The sequence below is a fragment of the Thrips palmi genome, unplaced genomic scaffold, assembly GCF_012932325.1.
Source record: "Thrips palmi isolate BJ-2018 unplaced genomic scaffold, TpBJ-2018v1 HiC_scaffold_19, whole genome shotgun sequence".
NCBI lineage: Eukaryota > Metazoa > Arthropoda > Insecta > Thysanoptera > Thripidae > Thrips > Thrips palmi.
In genome coordinates, this window is record NW_023144628.1 from 10027972 (window position 1) to 10050436 (window position 22465).

The window sequence follows — 22465 nt, forward strand, 5'->3', positions numbered from 1 at the left end:
GAGGATACTTTTATTTTGTGTGGGTTTATTTCAACATGATATGTTCTTTAACATATTGCATGACATTCTGAAAGGCAGGAATTATCTGTTATGAAGAAAACTTTGGCATATGAGAGACGACAACATCTGACAGTGTCTAGTTACATGTCTCTGACAGGGTTGGAGAACAGGCTAGTCCAACTTGTGTTATAGCGATCAGAATCCTTTTACTGCTTTTCAAAAGTTTGTTAATGAGATGGAATGATACACTTGGCTGCTTAGCCTTTGTGTGACAATTAGCAGCCATTATTAGAGATGCTTCTCGCATGCTGAGGAAGCCAATCTCTTTGACGATCTTTACATTTCTAGCTGGGAAGTTTGGTCTTTGATACCATTGCAACAAAATAGGATTTAACAATCAACACTTATCAACTCTGTACAAAATGTAACACAAATTACAAAAAAAACGATAGTCCTCTTGTGCTGTTGCTAGACGCCTAGTCTGATCTTTCCATGAACAGTCCTCATTCGACTTTTGACTATAACTAAAAGGGAGTAAGAATAAAGTAGCTACTCAGGGGTGGACTTCTAGGTAATGTGCGCACATGTGAGGGGCGACCATAGGCCTAGATGAGCACTCCTGCCCTAACAAAGACAGTGAGGTATTGTCAAACACATCTAACGTAACCTTATAATATTTGGTGACAGGTTTCAAAATCTGTTTGTGAAAGTGCCCACCCTAGCTTTGTTAAAATCCTTCCTCAAAGTGCATCTCTCAGCGGCTCAATCTGTCAAAAGATGAAGCATAAGTGCAGTTAATTTGGTTTGGTGTCCTCAAATTGTGGATTGGACACACCTTCGCTCTAATTTTGAAGAACATTAAATAATGTTCAAAATTCAATCAACAGTAATTTGTAAGATTTGTAAACCAAATTTTACAGTATTCTTCTGATCAAACCAAAGGGAGGATGGGGTACAGTCAAAAACAGTTCATCTCAATATCAAAATGGTATACATAAAAGCCATAAAACACTCCCAATACAAACGATTTTCTTGATGCATTTACCCTTGGTTGCAACTATCTTAAGATGATGAATTCCCAGGAACACTGTGGACTATGCCAAACATACATATTTACAGTAAGTATTTTCTCAAAGAGATCAGACCTCTCTGTAATATCCAATAGCCTTCAGAATTTCACGTGGAGCATTGTGGCTCCAATCCACCCACCTGCTCACCTAATAGGTTCTTACATCAAAACTATACAGCCTGTAATATACATATGGTACAGCAAAATTATAAATTTCAATCTACTTTTTCCTGCAGTTTTTACATTTTCAGAAAAATAATATACTGTTACTTCATTTTTGGCTATAGTAAGCATTCTCGGTAGCACAATCTCTCAATGGCCCTGTCCTGGCTGGGAAGGAGGGATGGCTTTCTTCTTGTCTTGGCCTGCGGCGATGTACGAGAACACGCACAACACCGAATAGCAGATGGTGTCGGCCTGGAACGGAGGGAAAGATCTGGATTTAACGCTGCTGCATTTCATTTCCTTGGTTTCTCCCTCTCCCGCACAAGGGCCCTGTTGGGTCCATCCCCCAAGGCCTCAAGGGGTTGTCAAGTGGGCCTCGAGGCAGTAAGGGTCTAGCCCTTAATGGTAATGGTAATGGGAGGTAGGCAAACCGACGCGCGCGGCTGTATGATGCGGTGCAGCACAATACAATCGTTGCAGCACCACGCCACGGTACAAAAAATAATAGCACTTTGAAAAAAAAAAGTTTTTAAAGAAAACGAAAAAGGAGGAGAAGAAAAATGTCAAATTAAGTAAAAACTTACAAAAAAATAAAATAAAAATAGAAGCTGCTGATGGAGGGAGCTACCGAACCAGTTGTGCGTATGCCACTGACATGATGCGATGCATCGAAAGAGTAGCTTCAGAAGCCTAAGAATGCAAACGAAACAATAACAACACGAGCAAAACCTAACAAAAATTGATAAAACAAAAACAAAAATTGCTGAACAAAATACATGAACATGAATTTGAAAAATAAGAAGTTGCTGTTGCTAACACAGCATCGGCTAGGACTTACCATTGAAGATTTGTACTTCCTTTGAATCAACTGCCTAGTCTTTGGATCTGCAATAAACAGGTTGACAGTCCATCAAAACCGGTTCTTACGTACAAGAAACACACATTCAGGCGCAACTGGGACACTCACTAAATTCTTCGAGGACGAAGATTCCACCCTGCAGACAGAAGCACTTGCGCACGTGGTCAAGTCGCACGAAGAACTGCAACAGATTCGGGAGGGGACGTTCACGAACCGGTCGGGACTGTCGTCCTGCCATTCCCGCTCAGGTCCCTCTCCCCCTCCCCTCCCCAGTCAAAAATGGGTGGTCGAAACGAGTTTGCCCAAGCTTGCCACGACTCGACGCCATTTCGGCCACCTATTTCTGAGTTTGCTCCCCGATACCAGCTAGAGGCGCCAGTCCACGCTTACTTGTTTACCATGTTATTTAAACTAAAACTAAAAGTTTAACTTTCGTGCACAAAGATTTGCTTAAGTTTGCGTTCTGCTTGTCGCGGCGACGGCCTGGACCGGAGGCGCGCTCTGGGGAGGGCTGGGGACAGGTCCTGCTTTAGAGCAATCGTTATCCGGAGTGGCGATGGTTTGTCCGGGGATTTGCCTTGCCGCTTGCCGGCACTAAAATCAAAACGGCACTAGTTGACCTAGCGTCAAACGGTCGCTACGATTGCGGCCTTCAAAATGCAGCGGAAGCATCAGAGCCGACGTGGCCGGGGTAGGCAACGCGGTGCACGCCAATGCGTCCCGCCGCCGCGTTGCCTACCCCGTCCACGGCAGGCGCCAGGCAGGCGGCGGCCCGGCCAGGGCGTGCTTGCCCTGCAGACTGAATCAAAGAGTCGTTTCCATCGCTCTGTCTCTGCGTCCCTCACAGGTGCGAGATAGACGGAGCGACTGAAACGACTCGTGGAGACAGTCCACTGGCCGTGGACGGCCGACGCGGGGAGGGGAGCGTCCGTAAACCGCGCGGCCGTTGGCGCCGTTGGCCTGTCCTCTGGAATCACAACCCCCGCCCCGCTACGCCCCGCGAGGAAGGGGCCCAACGCCACAGGTGCGGACGCGTGCGCCCCCAAACCGCGCGGCTCACGGACGCAAGGCACGCGACGGCCGGAGGGGCCGGAGGGGCCGGAGGCACACACCATGCGGCACAGCATGCGGCACACGCACACACACACCCATGCAGACAAGCGGTGCACAGCGGTGCTACTGGCTAAGAGACTAAGGAGGCGATAGGACACTTGAGAGATGGTCTGTTCAGCTCGAACACCGCACTGACCCACTTGTACTTGACTCTGATTGGCGGCGGAGGGGAGGGGTGGGGGTTGAAGTGGGATGGGGGAAGGGGGCGAGGTAGGACGAGAGAGAAGGGGAGAAAGAGTGGGACGGGGAAAGGAAGTAGTGGGGTGGGGTGGGTGTGGGTGGATGGGTGGGAGACCCCGGGTGCATTCTTGGGATGCCATTGAGCAAAACACGCCCGGGGCGCTTCATCCCATGGAAGGCGAGGAATGAGGGGGAGGGGGAATGGAAGGGGCGATGGGGAGTTATTGGAATGGAGGAGGAAGAGCCACCAAGTCAAGTCTGGAATATTTTCTAAAAAAAAGTATGATAGGAATGACACCAATTCTACAGTAAGTATTGTCAAAACAAAAGTAAAACAAAGTATAGGTGATCAACTACAAAACTCAACATCTAGATAAGCAAAATTAACTAAAATATAGATAGATATTGATAAACCAAAGTGATTTACAGAAACAGTCTATTGTGATTCATTGTTACAGGTACCTCAAAGTCCTGTTGAATCGTCACCAAGGTTCCGACGCGCGTCAAAAGATTATAAAAAAGAAAGAAATAAAACACATTATTTTATGCTCTTTTTAAAAATCAAATGCAGATTTGTTTATGGAATTACGTGCGTTTCTTCTTGTCAAGGACCATCTCAAAAGTTCCTAGGCTTTCCAACGAAAGAATATAGTATAATTCAAAAGAAGAATATGGAGAAGCAACGAATCATGTTTATATACCGGCCATCCACGTCTGTGAAATATACAGACGTGGAACAAAAACATAAACATAGGATTAAGCAAGAGTTATACGTAATGTAAAAAAAGAAATCCGACAAACAACATTCAAATTAATGTGAAGATAAACTGTAAAAGAATGATGTAAATTTAAATAACAACGTGGATAAAGAATCAAATAGGGCTGAACTGGAAACAAAGGATGTACTTAATCCAAGATAGGGTTGGGATATGGACAAAGAATAGCATGCAGAAATGTTAAAGACAGACAACTTGAAATGGGATTAAATAATACTTGAAAAGTAAAAAAGAAAGCATTAGCTACCGAAGTATTTTGTATATTGCTGGCACAGTATGTGAATTCAGATTAAAATACGTGGCAAAACCGAAACGTACGTTTGACTACGCATTCGTATGGCTCTGCTCTCTATCTGACACACAGACTGAATATCCACCTCAGATTCAGTCAAAAAGTGATGAATAATACTCTTAAAAACGAGTACAACGATGCAAAAAGATGAGCAAGCACAGGGAAATACTAAGTAGAAGAGGAATATTTTGAGAGGTCCTTGTTATACATGATTCTAAACACAACACGCACATTGCCAAACATCCATTGAGACCCTTTTTTTGTCTACTTTTCATACTTAAAAAAAGTCTTCATAATCCCTTTCTCAAAGTGCCAAATGTTACAAAATGGCCTCTTTGCAAGAAGATCTAGGAATGCTCGCGTGATTTTGCCACTGGAGGGCAACAGAGAACCTCGCGTATATATCACCGGTACGTCATGACGTAAAGAGGGGCGGCTGACATTCCGACATCTGAATCATGCCTTTTTGATTCGATTCGATGGAGTTCGCGGTTCGCGGCGGGCGCCCTTCCGGAGACTGGCTCTACCTCGGCCGCGGAAGTGACTCCATAGGGATCTTTAAGGGACTTTCAATTTGGAGGAGAGTGACGTCAGGGAGTGTTTTTTTGATTGGAGGGTCTTTTGTAATTTAATCTCAGAAACTTTGCTCGTGGTTGCAGGCAAAACCTCCGAGCTGCGTTTCATGGTTTCCGGGCCGGGTCTCAATGCATGCTTCTTCATTCTTTTGGATGGGTTTCACGGGTTTCAGATGCAAAAGGGAAGACAACCTTACGTCCCTCAACGATTGAACCTGAGCCAGATATAGCTTCCAATCTAAGAACGTTGAGCTAATCGCATCAAGTGCAAGATTAAGAAAGATTGTTTACAAAAAAATAAAAATAAAAACAAAGACTTTAAAGCGCCAAGCCAAGGCGTTGGCTGTGGGATCAGAAAATTTGGCTAAGAGAAGACGTCAGCGAATCGACGTAAAATTTATCCTTTCGATTATCTGAGGTTCTACGGAGTAAAGTTTCAGGCCAAAGACACACAAAGTCTGAACAAAGTACAGCAAGTCCGGATGGAAACTTTTCTCCTTAAGTAAAAAAATATGTAAAGCTTTACTGCCTAGTACCTCAGTAGTGGTCGGCTCGGGGAACGCCGGAACGTACCTTGCTGTGAGCAAAGAGGAGCCCGATGCCCTCCATGCAGACTTGTAGGAGGCCACCCTCGCCGGTGGCCATGTCTTGGACTGGGAACTCGCCCCCCAGTTCGGCGCCCGAGGCCACCCCGTGGCCGCGAGCGGCCGCCGCCTCCATGGCGCTCTTGATGCAGTAGTACAGCTCCTTGCACTGCAAAGCCCACAGGGTCCATGTTATCCAGTCCACGCCGTTGACCCGTCAGCCTCCGACAACGCCGCCGGCCTACCTTCTTGGTGTAGTACTTGTGCAGCTGCGTCTGGCCGCCGTGCCGCGCCCACAGGCATAGCACCTTGGTCTTGGGGCTGTAGGTCATGTTGACGATGCGCTCGAACCACCAGCGCTCCACGATGATGCCCATGATGGTCCTCAGCACCATGCCGTCGTCGCGCACCTCCATGAACATCATGTTGCCGGTGGCGTCCGGGCCCATGTGCACCGTGAAGGACTGGCGGTGCGCGCGACGCGAACCCAGCGGCCGCAGGTCGATGTCGTTGCCGTGCTGCGACAAGAACACCGTCAAGGACACCGTCAAGCACGCCGTCAATCTCCACAGAGGGAAAGGGAACCTTGGTCGCGAATGCCGTTGGGCGGCGGGTGCGGCGGGCCTTACCAGGGAGTCCACGCGGTCCAGCAGGTTGTTGACCTCCTGGCTGTACACCAGCCCGATGTGGCTCTTGCCCAGCAGGCGGCGCACCTTCCGCTTCAGCTCGTTCTTGTCCACGGCGGTCATGACCATGATGGCCACCAGGTTGTTGAGCATGTGCGACAGCAGCCGGTCCTCCTCGTGCTCCAGCCGCTTGCGCTCCGACTCACTCAGCTGGTTGTACCTGCGGGCCCCATCAAGTCAGTTTGCCAGTCGGGAGAGCCAGGGCGAGAGCTACTTCTTTGGAGGACTGCACTGACCGCTCCATCATCTCGCCGGGGCCCTGGTCCATGCCCACCATGTCCCGCTCCTGGGACACGGCGTCCAGGAAGGCGTCCTCCCAGAACTGCATCTGGTCCCAGAGCGAGGACCGCTCTTTGCCGATCAGCCCCCCTGAAACGCCGCCAGAAAGGGGGAAAGTTAACCGAACCGCCACCGTCGGGACGCGAACTCGGAGACTTGCTATCGCGAGCCGAGCGCGCTGCCCGTCGGGCTGCTGTGCCTCTTCTTCACTCACCCTCGTACAGGTAGGTGCGGCCGTGGTCGGGGCTGGGCGAGCCGGCGGGCATGAGGTTGCCGCTCTGGAAGGTGCCCCTGAAGGCCGTGCTGAGCGAGGACTTGCTGGACCACACGCTGGGCGTGCGCGGCTTGGGCTGCCGGGCGCCGCGCGGGAACTGCAAAACCAAACGTACACGGCTCAAAATCCGCGCGCAAACTGCTGCGGTGAGTTCTTTTGAGGCTGAAGGTTAGGAGTTGCAGCTCTAGGAGTGATCGCAAATCGATGACGTCATTCGAGCACGCCAGGAAGCACAGCCCCAGTTCCGTGAGCGCGGTGGTCGCGCAGCAACACTACTATGTGTGGCCGACAGTCTCGACGGGGGAATCGTGTAGCGAGTGGCGCAGCGCCCGTGCAAGCCATGATCCATGTAAGCAGTGGCAATGATTAAGCGTTGTGTGATTTTTTTTAAAGTACCAGTTTGATTATTAGTCGCCACTACGAGCAGCGCTAGGTCTACGCTAGGCCAGGGCTACGCTCGGCCGGGTCTAGGCTAGGCCATGGCTAGGCCGGGTCCACACTTACGTTGCCCTGTTCGATCTCGCTGTCCGACACGGTGCTACGGAAGGACGCTTGCAGGGAGCCGCGTTGCAGGCTGAACACGGGGTTGGTGATGATGGAGCCGGCGTCCGACGCGTTGCCGGACACGGACAGGTCGTGGCCCTGGCCGCCACCGCCTTGGCCACCGCCCCCCGCCTGCAGGCCGCCGCGCCGCGGCCAACAAAAGGAGTGTCAGGTCCGACTTTCTCGCCCTCAGCGCCTGTGAGGCGCGGGGTAGGCAGTGCGCTCCACCCGCCCGCCCGCCGGTCGCCTACCCTGAGCGCCTGTGAGGCGCGGGGTAGGCAGTGCGCTCCACCCGCCCGCCCGCCGGTCGCCTACCCTGAGCGCCTGTGAAGCGCGGGGTAGGCAGTGCGCTCCACCCGCCTGCCCGCCGGTTGCCTACCCTCACGGCTGGCCGACCCACCATGCTCCCCGTCATACTTTTGGCGATCAAACGAGTGTCGTTGTATCGAATTCATTGAAATTTACGTCGAGTCCTTCCCCAAGTTGTAACCACCGTGAACCGGGTGAGGTGCTGTGTTTGTGATTGCGACGCACCTCTGAGTCGATGGAGGACAGCTTGGACAGGAAGGCGTGCTTCTTTTGGCTGAACATGTCGCGGAACATGTCGGTGGCCGAGGACCCCTTTTGCTGCTGCGGGGCGGGCTGCGGCTGCACCGCCGGCCGCAGCGGCGGCTTGTTGGGGGACTTGGGCAGCTCGGCGGGCTGCTCGGAGGGGTCCTGGATCAGGCGCACCTCCGGCGGCAGTGAGCAAGCCTCTGCAAAGCGAGACCGAAGAGTTGAGACAAGTTCGGGCCGGAGTCCGGCAGCCTGAGGTTGGCAACACTGGCTGCACCCACCGTTCAGGGAGCTGGTCTGCGAGGACTTCCGCGAGGGCGGCTGGCCCTGCAGCAGGTACTCCGGCGGCAGCGAGTCGGGCGACTTGAGGTTCTCCATGCTGGACGAGGTGGTGTTGGCCGTGGTGTCGAGGCCCAGCGTGGACATGCCCTCGGACTCCATGTCCTTGGTCCAGTAGTGCGTGTGGGCGATCTCCAGCACCTGGAAGGCGGACGCCATGCCGCCGAGGCCGTAGTTGGCGTACGACACCTCCAGCCCGCTCACCACGGCGCCCAGCACCTTCAGCATGGCCTTCCACACGGGCCGGCTGACGCACTGCAACAGAGAACAACGTCGTCACATCGCGAAGGCCGTCTTCAGACAGTACGGAAGCAGACACTCACCACGTCGTCGACCTTGTCCTCGGGGCCGATCTTCTTGTCCAGCGTGCGGTTCAGCTTGCTGAGCACCAGGTTGCGGTAGCTCTCGTCCTCCATGAGCTTCTTGAGGCGGTTCAGCTTGAGCCAGCCCACGCCCTCGCCCTCCAGCACCTGCGCCACCACGTCGTTGAGGAAGGCCTGGTTCTCCTGGTTGCTGGTGGAGCGCTCCGACGTCTGCTGGCGCATGATGTCGTCCTGGCTCCTCCTGGACGGGCTGTGCCGGATGAGCGACGAGTTCTCCACCAGCCCCTTGCGGCCCGTGGGGAAGGGCCCGAAGGGCTGCGCCTTGGCCTTCTGCTGCTGCTGCTGCTGCTGCTGGGGCGGCGGCCCGATGCCGATGCCGCTCGTGATGGCCGCCATGCCGCCCGGCATCCGCGGCCCGGCGCCCCTGCCGCCGCCCTTGCTGCCGAACAGGTCGCTGAACATGCTGGTGGTCTGCGCGGCGAAGCCGTTGATGTTGGAGAGGAAGTCCCTGCCCGGGTTGGGCTGGCCCTGGCCCTGGCGGTGCGCGTCGGCCGCGTGCACGAGCGAGTTGTTGCTGCCGGGCGGCCCCATGGCCGGCCCCACGCCCGGGGGCAGCAGCCCCTTCTTGGCCGCCACCTCCTTGACGCTCTTCGTGACGTCGCCCAGCGTGCTCTTGCTGACGTAGGTCAGGTCGCCCAGCGTGTTGCGGCTCACGTCCTGCATCGACTTGTGCGCCTCGCCCATGGCCTTCTTCGTGGTGATGGTGAGCTGCGGGCAGAGAGGTGCGGTCAGGGGGCACGGCGTGGCAGAAGGCTTTCCAGGGCTACAGGGGCCCGGCCGTCAACGGACCTCAACTAGTCGGCCCTTTCTAGCACGGAACGAAGCCACCACCACACTGCCAGATTTAGCTAGCGTTCACTGGGGCGTCTAGAAACCCAGCGCGCGCCCTAGCGTGTTTTATACGTTTGGAAGAAGAGGTCTACTTCGACTCTCATTCAGGGCCGACTCTCGTAACGTGGTTAAAAGCTACAACACAGGCAAGGCAGCTGTACCTGTTCCAGAGGCGCGAAAAGTCCCGCATCGTCGATGGCCACATCGCTTAGCTTCTCCTTGGCTTGCTCCTTTAACTGAGCGATCATGCATGACAGAAGGAAAAAGAAGGAAATAGTAGATCGAGCCAACAGGAAAGACAGATCGAGCTAACAGGAAAAACAGACATCGAGCCAACAGGAAAGATCGTTATCAGTGGCGGCAAACGGTTCGCTGTTCGCGGGAGTCAGCTCGGTACGAGTGCCTTCAAGTGGTAATAAACTTTCAGAAATGGCATGCGGTTTGGAATAGAGGCACTGTTTTACAATGCAAAAAAAACTTAAGTTTTTTATTTAAAAATCACGAGAAGTGCCCAGAATTCACACAGACAGACGGACAGACGGACGGACAGACAGCACAGAAAGCTTCATGCTGTGAAGGTGGAGCTGGACTGGCCTGGACGTACCTTGTCCATCTGGGCGAGGATGCCGTCCTGGCTGCTCTGGCGCGACTCCCGCAGCACCTTGTTGGCCTGCGAGGTGATGTGGTCCAGGATGGAGCTCTGGGAGCCCTGCCGCTGCACGCCGGCCTGGCCGGGGGAGCCGGGCGAGCCGGGGCCGCTGTGCTGCGACGGCGACCCGAAGCTGGACGTGCGCGCGAGCACGTTCCCGATGCTGGGCTGCCGCGTCAGCATGGGGTTGGGGCTCACGGGCACCTGGGGGCACGTCCCAGGGGCACGTCAGCGACGAAAACGGCAACGGGGGGACGGCAACGGCGGGGCGGCACTCACCGGGGCTCTGGACACGGACATCCGGGGCATCTTGGGCGTGCCAGGCTTCTGCTGCGGCGAGCCGGGCCCGTCGCTCTGGTCCGCGTCGGCGCTCTCCTGGAAGGGGAAGGGAAGGTCATGACGACGGACTTCGGCGCTGTCCACCAATGGCCAGTCCTGGACCAGTCCTGGCGTACTCACCCTGCGGGCCGCGTCCCTCGCGCTTTCCCTCCGCATGCCGGGCGGCGGCCGGTGGCGGTCCGGTGAGCTCACGTCGCTGTCGGACGAGTCCTCGTCGTCGTCGTCGTCGTCGGGGCCCCCCGAGTCGCCGTCCGCGTCGCCGTCCGCGCCCGCCGCGGCCGCACCGCCCGGCCCCGCGGCGGCCTGGTTGGCCTGGTCCTCGGCCGCCCCCGGGTACTGCAGCGCCTCTGGCGGGTGGTACACCGTGTGCGGGTCCAGCCCGCTCGACATGGACAGCGGCGTGGGCTGCGGCAGGAAGCCCGGGGACACGTCCGACGACACCATCTCGGACACGAGGTCGCTCAGCGAGGAGTACGACGAGCTGGTGCTCTCCGCGCCCTCCGAGTCCGAGCCGCTCTCGTCTGCAACGCAGGGGCCCAAGTCAGCGCGACAAGTTCAAACGGAGGACACCTGCAGTCTGGCGTATTCGGAGCACTCACCAGTGGGCTGCTCCGTGCGGCGCATGGCCTTCAGCGCGCCGCTGAGCGAGCTGCCCTCGTCCCAGACGGTGAAGTGGATGGGCTCCAGGTTGTGCGCGAACCACTTGGCCTTGTCGCCGACCTGCTGCGGGTCCACGACGCCCGTGTGCACGCGCAGGAACGCCACGTTGGAGGGCGTGAGCGCCCACTCGGCCAGGAACTCGACGGCCTGCGTGCGCGCGAACCGGTCCAGGAACATGGAGTTCCGGGGCCGCGACCGCAGGAAGCTGTTGATCTGGAAGGCCACGACGGGCCGCGGGTACAGGCGCAGCGTGCGAGTGTGCTCCGTGAAGTTGGCCAGCAGGTTCTGCGAGTTGAAGAAGCGCACCTGCAGCAGAGACACAGTGGTGTCAGTGGAGGACGGCATGGAGGCGACTCAAACTTGACACAGCGAGCTCGCACTCACAAAGGCGACGCGCGTGGCCACGTCCACGGAGTCCACGTCGTTGCCGTAGATGAAGGGGTTCATGTTGGCGAGCGAGGCGCCCTGCTGCGCCGTGCCCGTGCCCGTGATGAGCTGCACCGACCCTCGCTGGCTGCTCGGCGCGCTGCTGCAAGAACAAAGTCGTTAGGCGACTGCCGGGCTGGCAGGGCTGGCAGACAGGTGTGGCCAGCGCCGCCGGGTACTTACTGCTGGTGGCCCATGGGGTGGCCCATGGGGTGGCCGGGGCCCACGCTGGGCCGGCGGCCCGGCGTGCCCGTCCCCGTCATGGACACCGGGGTGCCCGGCGTGTGCGGCGTGTTGGTGTTGGTCCCCGCGGCGGGCGAGGCGGCGGTGGTGGGCGGCAGCGGGGAGGAGCCGCCCAGGGACAGGCTGTTGAGCGCCTGGACGGGGAAGAGAGGATTCTTACTGCACGGCTTGGTGGAAGGTCACTACGAGACCTGGCATTGAAAACTTTTCTATGTAGAATGTGTAAAATAACGGCTTGGAAGATGGAAATGAGATTTGTCGAGAGAGGGGTGAAGAACGGAATGACGCAAAGCTGTACAGCACCCACCTGAGCCTGGTCCATGAGTTGCATGGCCTTTCGGGAGGAAGCAGAGAAAGGAGTCAATATCGAAGAGAAGAAAAACAGACATCAAGCAACAGATTAGGAAGAAAGTTGAAAAGACACAAAATTATCCAAACGGTAAATCCATGCACGGTGAAAGCAGCCAAAGTTGGCTCTATCAAGGCTCTGAGCGTCCGCAACGGAAAATACGAATGAATTTAATTCCATCATTATTCATCATGCATTGATTTTTTTGTCGTTAGTAAAAAAGAGCAGTCGAAAACTCGGATCATACCTGTTTCAGGTGGTTTTTGAGTATTGTTCCTTCAGGTTCAGGAAGCGGTGGTACCTCGTCGCTTCCAGAAGGGAAGTTCAGTCTATTCGAGTCGAGATCTACCAACCAGATGTCGTCCGGAAGGCTGCAAGAACAAAAGAAAGTTAATCGTGTCCAGCCAGCCTAGCCCCTCGAACTTACCCGAACTCAAAAACAATCTTACCAAAAGTTTTTCTTTAACATTAGGAAGCTCGTCGGAATACCGATCACAAACGGAGTCGGAGTCAGCAAAAGCTGAAAGGGGAAACAGAGAAAATGGTGAGTCTACCCATGCAACAAAAGCCGGCAAAACGAAGCTTGCTTTCCGTGACTGTACCTGCTCCGCTCCGCACATACAGGTGGGCAACAAGGGGATCACGGGGAACATGTACTCCAGGGGGTACAGCATCGCCACGAAGGCCATGACGGACATGGACAGCGCGTTGTAGTCCTTGGACTGCACCAACACCTGCACCGAACACAAGTTGACGTGACGGCGTCGGACAAGCACTAGAGAAGAAAACGCTTTCCTGTCCATCCGCGCTCACCTTGTGCTCCAGGATGATGAGGGTGAGCACCTTGAGGCACATGTCCACGCCCAGCAGCTCGAGCGGCAGGTGCAGCGGGTAGTCGACGAGGGAGAAGCGCGTGTGGTCGGGCAGGGCGAGCACCATGCAGGGCTGCATGGCGGCGGACAGGATCTCCAGCTCCAGGCGGGTCTTGGAGGGCACGGGCACCGGCGCGCTCAGCAGCCGCAGCACCCAGGTCTCGATGGCGCGCACGTCGTGCAGCACGATGGAGGGCGTGCCGTCGTACGCGCAGCCCGTCAGCACGCTCCACACCGTGTCGCGGGCCTGCTGCCGGTTCGACGTGCCCACCCGCTTGGGCGAGGTGTCGTCGTTGCACGCGTCGATCAGCTTCTTGAGGACGAACAGGCACTCCCGGAAGTACTTGAAGAAGGGGTGGTGCGAGACGACGCACAGCGACGTCAGGGTGTGGTTGCGGACGCGGTGCCGCCGCAGCGACGCCCTCGGGGACGGCGAGTGGGAGCCGCCACTCTCGGAGTCGTTGGCCGCCGCCCCCGGCAGCACGCCGAGGCGCGCCTGCTTCTTCTGCGCTAGCGCCGCCCCCGCCGCCCCCGCCGCCCCCGGGACCTGGTCCGCCTCCCTGCAGCTCGACGCCTCCCGGTCCGAGTCGCTGGGGGCGACGTTACTGCGGTAGTCACTGCAATCATGCGACCTGAGGGTCACCGTCACGCCACGTCCCCGCCACGCCACGGCGACGCCACGGCCCCTGACGTCACGCATTTCGTCACATTGCGTCGCGCAGTGCCACGTGCCACGCCACGTCACACCGATTCGCGCTTCACTGTCATCGACTGATATGGCTTCCCATTAACCGAGCCTAACGACAAAGACGAAAGAATGCACTCGAAATGTTTCCGTTATCTGCAGCTGAAAGCCGAGAAGTCTGACCCCCTGCTGTTCCCACAATCTGAGAAAACTGATGAAATAGATAATGATGCTCTAATATTCCTTACTTGCGAGACATTTGGACCAGGAAAACGAGTTTTCATGCGACCAGGAAAGTTTGCGTCGGTTTGCGGTCTCTCAGGCAGGAAATTGAAGAAACATTGACTTTTCTAAATTTCTAAGAGGGTGAGTTTTTATTTTTAGCGGATTGTGTTCACTTTGCGCCCAGAGCAGAGTTGCGTGGCGAGGCAGATAGATGTTGCCAAGAGCAAAGGGCGCCCTGCCCCCCGCCATGCGGCCTTGCGGCCATAGGCGGCTGCAGAGGCATTCCTGGCGGCTAGGGTATTCCCCGGGATTCCCCGGTATTCCCGGACAGCCTCGACGACTGCCAGCTTGCGTTTCTCGGCGGACTGTTACTGTACCGGACTGTACTGTACTGTCCGCGAGGGAGGCCGACTTGGCCGGGATCTGTGGTCACTGTGCGCCCAGCGCAGTGCGACCCGTCAGTTACTATACTAACTTGAAGCAAAATGCTGGACTTTGAGAAGACTGCTAAATTAGAGAAAGATGACAATGGGTTTGACTGGTGCTGAATGGGTGCTGCTGGCTCACCTGGAGAAGGCCGAGTCGGAGCTCTTCTCCATGCTCTTCCTCCAGGACTCGCGCCGGAAGGTGGACGAGTGCCGTCGGCCGCCCACGCCCCCCACGGCCACCCGCTCCACGGGCCGGTAGAAGTTGACGCAGATCCCGTACCGGCACTTCCCTGCAAGCAAAACCGGATGCAGGTCTGTCTCTCTCGCACTCGTGGGGTGTCTCACAAGGGTGCGATAGGCCGAGGGTGGCGCTTACCCGAGTCCTTGTCGGTCATGGTGAAGGTGAAGGAGTTGGCCTCCCTGCGCGTGGTCCGCCGCGGCCCCACCGACACGCATCCCTCCGGCTGGCAGAAGTACACCACCTCGTTGGGCAGCGGGAAGTCCTTGTGGTCCTCTGGCGGGTAGCGGCGCAGCAGCTCCGGCGTCTGCGGACAACCAGAGCGTGACCGGCGTGACGAGCGTGACGAGCGTGACGAGCGTGACGAGCGTGACCGACACCAGCCAGGCTCGCCAGCATGACCAAGTAGGGACCCTAAGCGGCGAAGCCGCGCCCGCATGCGTCACCGAGAAATCATCTTTTCGGACAATCAGAAGGGGGTGGCAACACTGTCGCTAAAACACACGGCCACGAAGCAACAAAAAAACAACAACAAAAACAACCTCGTTGAGGCGGTATCGCATTACCGCGAATTTCTTCGCCCTTCCCGAAGTGGGAGTCGGCAGCCGAGAGGCATCAGCTATTCCCCACCGGACTTTCAGGCTTCGGGGCACGTCCCAGGGGCACGTCCCAGGGGCACGTCCCGAGGGCGCGTTCTCCAGTTTCCCCGAGCAGAAGCGCCAAGGAAATCGACACGACCTCGCTCATGGCGTCGCTGTCCAGCCGTACTACTCACTCTATTTTTTTAAGGTAGCCTTATTATTTCCATTTTTTTTGGTATTTAACTGATTTTGACTTTTTCAGTTGTAATTTTCATAACATTGGTTGGCATTTTTTTTCACAAACAATTGTTATGAAAATTAAAATCACAAATGATTGTAAATTGTTTTACAATCACGTTATGAAAATTCATATCATGTTATGAAAATTCATATTCGCGTTTGCGAGGTCATTTTAGGGCAGTTAAGCAAAAGGACGACCAAGTGTTCATGTATATGAACACCTATGCGGCCTTATGTCATTTAGTGAACCGATTCTGCTTTTGATCAGTGGGTTTCGAACCCGGGATCTTTGACTTGTGGTGCGCGCTCTTTACCGCTGTGCTACCACGTCCCACGGGAGGCGGAGGGTCAGCTGCCTGATGACTCTACCAGCGCCCCTTGGCCACGCCTCTTGAGCTAGTTATGAAATTTACAATCGGATTCGGAAAATTACTATTGTGTGCTCAAAATCAACACTTAAGATTCGCAATTTTCAGAACATGGTTTGAAAATTACCAACAATTGTCAATTTTACGAAATTGTTTCGAATTTTCGCATCAAGTTCTGAAAATTGCAATGTTTGTAAATTTCATATCCGTGTTCCGAAAATTGTCATCAAAATTGCTTTGAAAATTCATAATTTTTTTAACAGTGTGTTCGACATGCCGCCACCCTCCACGGCGTGCTGGAGCTCGGGGCGCGGGGCGGGGCGCGGGGCGAGACTAACCTGGATGGACGGCGCCCCGGAGCCGCCCTGATTGGCTGAGCGGTGCTGTCCGGGGCCGCCGGGCCCGCCAAGGGGGGCCGAAGGGCGCGCCCCAACGAGCAGCAGGTAGTCCACGAGGCGCGGGCACAGCCATTTCTTCTGGATGTCCATGGACCGCCTCGCGCGCCCTCACGCACGCCTGCAAAGAAAAATAAGTTTGGTCATTGCCGCGGAACCACTCACATTGCCACACATAACAAAATTTACACTTTATTCAACACATTTCTTTCCGAGCTTTGTTTTCTTTCGATTTTTTTTCAGGCCTGTTTTTAAACAAGCACGTAACGAGACACCAACGCCGCCTGACAGCCCACGGACAGGTGTTCGCGCTTTGCACCGCGCTTGGGCAAAAATATATTTTACTACTACAAGTTATTTTTACAGTGTACACTTTGTATGAGCACGGAACGAAGCCGCCCTTTGGCCCTGACTTTGGCATTTCGGCCGGCCGCGCTGAGCGCAGTGAGACGAGAGTGTGCGTGGGAAGCTTCCCCGTCTCGAAATAGAAAAGGGAAATGACGATAATCCGTTGTGTTTCCATACTGGAGGACGCGCGGGGCAACCAGGGCGCGAGGCAGCCAGGTGGCAACCCTATCCGCCGCGCGCGGGGCCAAAGCCGAGGCCTGCGGGCTGCCCGCATGCTCGCGCGCTCGCGGGGACGAGTGGCCACCCTAGTCGTCATCGATCCAAGGCAGCCGCCCCACCCCCTGGCCGCCCCTGGCCCGCCCGGCCCGCCCCCGGCAGCCCTGCCGCGCCGCTCCGAGGAGTCGTTTCGCCGCTCTCTCGCTCGCACCCCTGCGGTCCGCCGGGCCTCGGCCGGGCCCGCCCTGTGAGTGCGACAGAGACGCGGCGACGAACGACTCGGAATCGCCCGGCTGGCCCTCGTACTCCCGTACTAGCGCGGCGTCCGTCGGTCTAGCGCTGCTGGCCGTGCTGGCCGTGCTGGCCGTGCTGGCCGTGCTGGCGGAGCGTGCGAGCGGGACGGACGGCAGGAACGGTCCAACGGGCTGCGAGGGGCGGACCGGGCTGGGCCGGGCTGGCCGAGGGGGTGGATCTGACCTAAATCGGCTGCCATCAAGTGCCGCACAAGGCCTCAGGCCCGGGGGGGGGGGGGGGGCGCCCGCAGTCGCCGTCTCGGGCGAGGTCTCGGGGCCGCCCCGCCGCCCCGCCGCCTCGAGCATACACTCATTCAAATTTAAAGTTCACTTGGCCCCGGCGAAGGTTCCGTCCAAATCAGCGAGATGATTCGTTATGGAAAGTTAGTCGGGATGGTGAATGTGCATTGAACACGGTGAATTCGTTACGCGGAGGGAACGAAGAGCGACGGCGAGTCTCTGCTGCACTGTACTTTTTGGTCAAAAGAAGAACGCTCCGGCGGCGCAGTATTCCCCTCGGTGCCCCTGAGCGCCACTGAGACGGAGAGCCGCGGGTAGCCGGGCCGGGCCGCTCCACTGAGTCGACAGTTATTCTGTTTCTGCAGACGCGTCTGCCACGACAGCCCGCCGCGGCAGCCACAAAGGGAAGCATCAAGGCGGCATCAAGTTCGACGGGAGGCATGTCCGGCCGCAGACATCCGTCGGGCCATGGCCTGGCCGCCCCCTTCGCCCAAACGCCGCCTGCAAATACTAGGCAGAAACGGGAAGAACAGAGGGAAACTGCCTGGAAGCGAGCATTTGGGCAACTTAACCTAACCCAACCCAACCTAACCTAACCAAACCCAACCTAACCTAACCTACCCCAACCTAACCTAATCTAACCCAACCTAACCTAAGCATGTCCGAAATGTGACCGTTTCGCCGCCTTTCGCGTGTTTCGCGCCGAAACTTTGCCCGATGTCCATTCGGCTTCGGAGTCCAGTCGTGGAACATTCGCCGGAGGCAGCGGCGGCGTGTCGCGAGAGCGGCGGCGGGGGAAAGGAAGAGGGAAGAGGGAGGGGGCAGTACTCGGGCGGGCCATGTCGGCCATGTGTTGCTCGATAAGTGCAGCTGGCTGTTAGGCAGCTCGGTCGCGGCGTCGCGGCTTTCGCCCGGGCCGGGCGGCGGTCTGACGGCGGGGGGGCCACTCAGCGACACGGAGCGGACACTGCCACCACACTCTCGCCGGACACCGCCCCGCCATGGATCACGCTCCAGAATGGGTCCGCAAATCCCCGGCCGGCGGGGAAGTGCGCTTGACGCGGCGTTACTTTGTCTCAGGCTTACACTGAGGGACGTGGGGGGACGTGGGGGGAGGGCGACATGCAGGCCCGCCGCCAGACTCATTCCGAGAGTCGTTTCGTCGCTCTGTCCCTCTCGCACCCATGGGGCGTCCCGTGTATGTGTGAGAGAGCCGACTCTGGGAATGAGTGTGCGTGCCGGTCGGCCACGACGACGCTGCTGCCGCGCTGCTCTACATTACCTCACTCGGAGCAGCAGGCTGCCGCGGCTGCCGCACCTCGGCCCGCCAGGTGGCGACACTGCCGTGGGCCTAATGAATGTCGCTGCTTTTCATTGGCTTTTTTTTCGAGCAAAGTTGCGGGCCCCGCGACGCGGGCGCGGCCGGCGAGAACAAACGAGTGTGGGCCCCGGAGCCTCCGAACCGAAAACCGAAACGAAAACCGAACCGCCAGCTGCGCCGACAACACTACTCCGTTCCGTCGTGGCGACGCGACGCGCCCCGCCCCCTCCCCGCCCCCTGGCCGTCGGACGGGTCGGACGGCCCTCGCGTCGCGGCCCTGCCGGCCCTGCCGCCCTGCACCCGCACACTTGCCGCCAAGTGTCTCCCTCTCCCCGCCTTCCGCCAGCCCGTCAGCTTGCCCCGAAAAGCCCCCCGTTCCGTTTCCGTTTCCCCGGCCGCGGTGCCACGATGCGCCATGGGGGCTGCCCGTAAACACCGTCAACCTCCGCTGCGAGTTCCAAACCTCAATTCCATGCGAGTCCGGTTTCGCGTCTCTGTCGCACTCGCGAGGAGTCTGTGCGAGTTTCCGCGAAAGCCTCCACTCCGTTGTCCATGTCGTCACACTCGCGCGCTGTTGGCTGAACGTGGCTGAAACGTGTTCGCGTGGCTGTCGGCCTGGCGGCGGCGCCTGGCGCCCGGCAGAGCAGCGCAGTGCAGCCAACCTGCCGATGCCTGCCGGTCGGTGTACAGTGCACCAGCGCGCTGCAGTGGCAGTGTGTGGTTCCGGCCGAGCGCCAACATCCAAACCACGGCGACAGCGAGTGAGGAGTGAGGCTGAGTGAGGATATCCCGATTCCCGACGCTAGCCCCAGTTCGTGCGTGCGGAAGTAGGAGGGGCCATGCTGCCAGCAGAATAGCAGCAGCATTTCCCAGTGCGTGGAGCCGCAACGCACGCCGCTCGTACCACACGCGGACCGCCGCATCCGCCACCGCCATCCACCGGGCCGGCCAAACCGGCCAAGTGCCAAGCCCTAGCGCCCGACGAGGCCAGGGTAGGCAATGCGGAGCAGCACGGTGGCGAGCGGGCTGCCTACCTCCTTGACTTCACTTGCGAGGCTGACCGGCCTGACCAGCCCACTGTCTGTTACGACATATCTGTCTGTGGCCTCAGAGGCGTGGTCACAAACTGCTCTTGGCAGAAAATGCTTTCCGCGGGGAGAAATGCTTTTGGCGGGAAAATTCTCATGAGCGGAACAACGCGCGCCTGGATGATGACTGGCAGAGCGAGATAACACCTTTTCCTCGAGTGTGGCGGTGTCTCACTGCACTCCTAAGAAGCAGGAGGCGCCGCCTCCGCGCACTCGGCGGCCCAACGCGCTGCATCACCCCCTAGTGAGAATCCCTGCCGCGGTGACTGCTACACTGCAGGACGGGCACGCGTCACGACCGCGTCGCCGCGTCACCGCAGATTTGACGTCATCGGCGCTTCCGACGCCGCGGCTGGCTCCCTGCGCACGGCGCCCACCCCGACCGTGCGGCGGTGGCGCGTGGCGCCGCTGCTAGCCGCTGCAGGCTCCGTCTCTCTCGCACTGACGCGCTCACGGGTCGGCCCTCTGGAGTGCGAGAGAGACAGGTTGGCGGGGCCTGCTGACCTTTGTCGGCGCGCCGCGTGTGTGGGAGGGGCCGCGAGGGGCGGAGAGGGGGGGGGGCGTCGCTCCACTCTCGACTCGTCCAACATCCCCGTCCCGGCCGCACAGTGGGCCAGAAGACCGGTGGAGGCGGTCAAAACTCAAGACGCGTTTTGAACTCCAGAGACGCTAAACGGGACTCGAACCGAACGTGTGTCCCCACCAATGGATTGGTCTTCGAACGAGGACTCCTTTGGTGGGGTCACACGTTCGGTTTGAGTCCTTTTTAGCGACCCTGGGGCTGAAAACTCGTCTGGGGTTTTGGCCGCCTCCACCGGTCTTCTGGCCCACTGTGGGCCGTCCCGGACCGGCCGCCCTTCACGCCCTTGCCGTCGCGTCGGAGAGGAAGAGGCGCGAGCGCGTGGCTCGGCTTCGGCTAGTCTCCACGCGGGGCAGACTGCGACAAACGCACTGTGCGAAAAAAACCACAGTGAATCCCGTTAATTTTTTTGCCGGGATTTACTGTAGTTCAGAACACAGGATTTACCGTGCCTGGCTACAGTATCTATCTACACTCTAAATATGGGGTGCCCAGCAATTGGGCGCCTTTGTCGCCCGCCCCACTTTTTAGGGTGTCAAATGTCGCCCAGTTTCTGGGCACCTTTGTCGCCCAGTCTCGGGGTGGACAAATCACAGTGACCGGCCCTCTCCCATGGTAGAGCATGCTCAGGTGTCTAGATCCTGGGCGACTAAGGTGCCTAGATTCTGGGCACCTTTGGCACCTCAGTCGCTGCTGAGCCATGGGTGAAGGCAGGTTTTTTAATGGTTTGTCCACCCCGAGACTGAGTGTCAAAGGTGCCCAGGAACTGGGCGACATTTGGCACCCTAAAAAGTGGGGCGGGCGACAAAGGCGCCCAGTTGCTGGGCACCCCATATTTTGAGTGTACTGTACCTGCTACAGGATATTCCGCACTTCACTCCTGTGGTACAGCAAATCCCGTACAAAGTACAGTAGATCCTGTTAAAAAAGTACAGTAAATCCTGTACGCTGAACTACAGTGACAGCTGTACTAATCACTACAGGATTTACTGTGATTTTTTCCCACAGTGCGGTGCTTATCGTCGCTCTGACTCTCTCCCACCCCTTCGGGGCGCCCCACGAGTGCGAGAGAGACAAGAGCGACGAAAGCACTGTTCGGAAGCAGCAATCGGCTCCAGACCCGTCGACGCGGTTCGGACTAGACTGGAGGATAGGTTAGGCCGTGCGACTGGCCGCGCGCTCGAGGGGCAAGGCCCACGGCGCGGCCCAGCGCGGCCTACGGCACTAGAGCAGGGCGGGACCGCGGGACTGCGGGACCTCCCTCGGGCAGCGCGGCCGTCACGAGCAACGCGAGCAACAAGCATCGGGGTGGTCCAGCCCGTCCCGTCCAGCCCCTCGGCCGCGCCGTGCCAGCGTGCGCAGCGTGCCGCCCCGATGAACGCCGAGAAGGCCCCCTCAAGAGAAGAGAGGGAGGTCCGGGCTCCGGGCGGGGCTCCTTGCTCGCGCCGCGCCGCCGAGCGATTCATAAGATTGGTTTGTCGCTCCGTCTCTCTCTCTCTCTCTCTCGCCCTTAGGGAGAGCCCCATGAGTGCGACAGAGAGAGAGAGAGAGAGTGACGAAAGGACTCTTGAGAATCGCCGTGCTGCTTCCCCGAGCAGACTTGACTTGCTACGCAGTGCTCCAGCACTCCACTCACCTGGCGAGCCTGCGGGGCTGCGGGGGCTCCCTCATGGAGTCGTGCAGCGCGGGGTGGCCCCGAGGGTGGCCCGACAGTCCAGCCAGGCCACCAGCCTTCGCGCTGGTGCTGCTCTCTTGTCCCGGGGGCGTGCAGCCCTCATGCCGCCTCACGCCTCTCGCCCGCGCCGAGCCTGACTGCCTCGGCAGTGCCCTGGCAGCGCCCTGCCGCCCCGCCTCGCCCGGGGGATGGAGTCCTGGCCGCATGGCCCGAACGGGGCACCCCCCCCCCTACCCCCCACGCGGGCACCGCGGGCAACGCGGCCCACCCCCTTCATCCCCTTCCACTGCGGGGCCTCGCTCGGGGTGGAGACACGGCACCCGTCCCTCCCCCGCGGTGCGGTCTTTCATGACCGCCGCCGCCACCGCCGCGGGGCTTGGCTTGCGCTTCGCTCTGGTTCCCGTCAAGGACGCCGCGAGCGAGGTGTCATTGTGGTACTTGGCCGCGGGTTCTGGGGACCATGATCTGGACCTCCTTTGGGCGCGCGCTGGCGTCGCCCTGGA

The 22465-nt window shown here is 58.0% G+C and overlaps 1 protein-coding gene across 12 annotated transcripts; it reads right to left on the reverse strand.

The window, feature by feature from the left end:
- Positions 1–8: 8 nt before the first annotated feature.
- On the reverse strand, positions 9–22090 carry LOC117646003 (MAP kinase-activating death domain protein). Of its 12 annotated transcripts, none has more exons than XM_034386618.1 (30): positions 21924–22090; positions 16145–16322; positions 14756–14924; positions 14519–14669; positions 12983–13658; positions 12772–12903; positions 12619–12689; positions 12417–12540; positions 12128–12154; positions 11761–11954; positions 11536–11680; positions 11091–11457; positions 10612–11012; positions 10432–10527; positions 10108–10356; positions 9665–9739; positions 8613–9380; positions 8232–8544; positions 7930–8150; positions 7357–7527; positions 6793–6949; positions 6536–6668; positions 6243–6459; positions 5859–6131; positions 5603–5782; positions 3849–3857; positions 2202–2274; positions 2073–2119; positions 1819–1924; positions 9–1486 (listed from the first exon to the last, which is right to left on the reverse strand). In XM_034386618.1, the coding sequence occupies exons 2-29, from the start codon at positions 16292–16294 to the stop codon at positions 1859–1861; spliced, it is 5655 nt and encodes a 1884-aa protein (XP_034242509.1). In that variant the 5' UTR covers positions 16295–16322; positions 21924–22090; the 3' UTR covers positions 9–1486; positions 1819–1858. The 12 variants fall into 12 exon arrangements, with proteins under 12 accessions (XP_034242509.1, XP_034242505.1, XP_034242510.1 ...); XM_034386614.1 differs by having other exon boundaries at positions 12983–13673; XM_034386619.1 differs by lacking the exon at positions 3849–3857.
- Between the last annotated feature and the right edge of the window lie 375 nt (positions 22091–22465).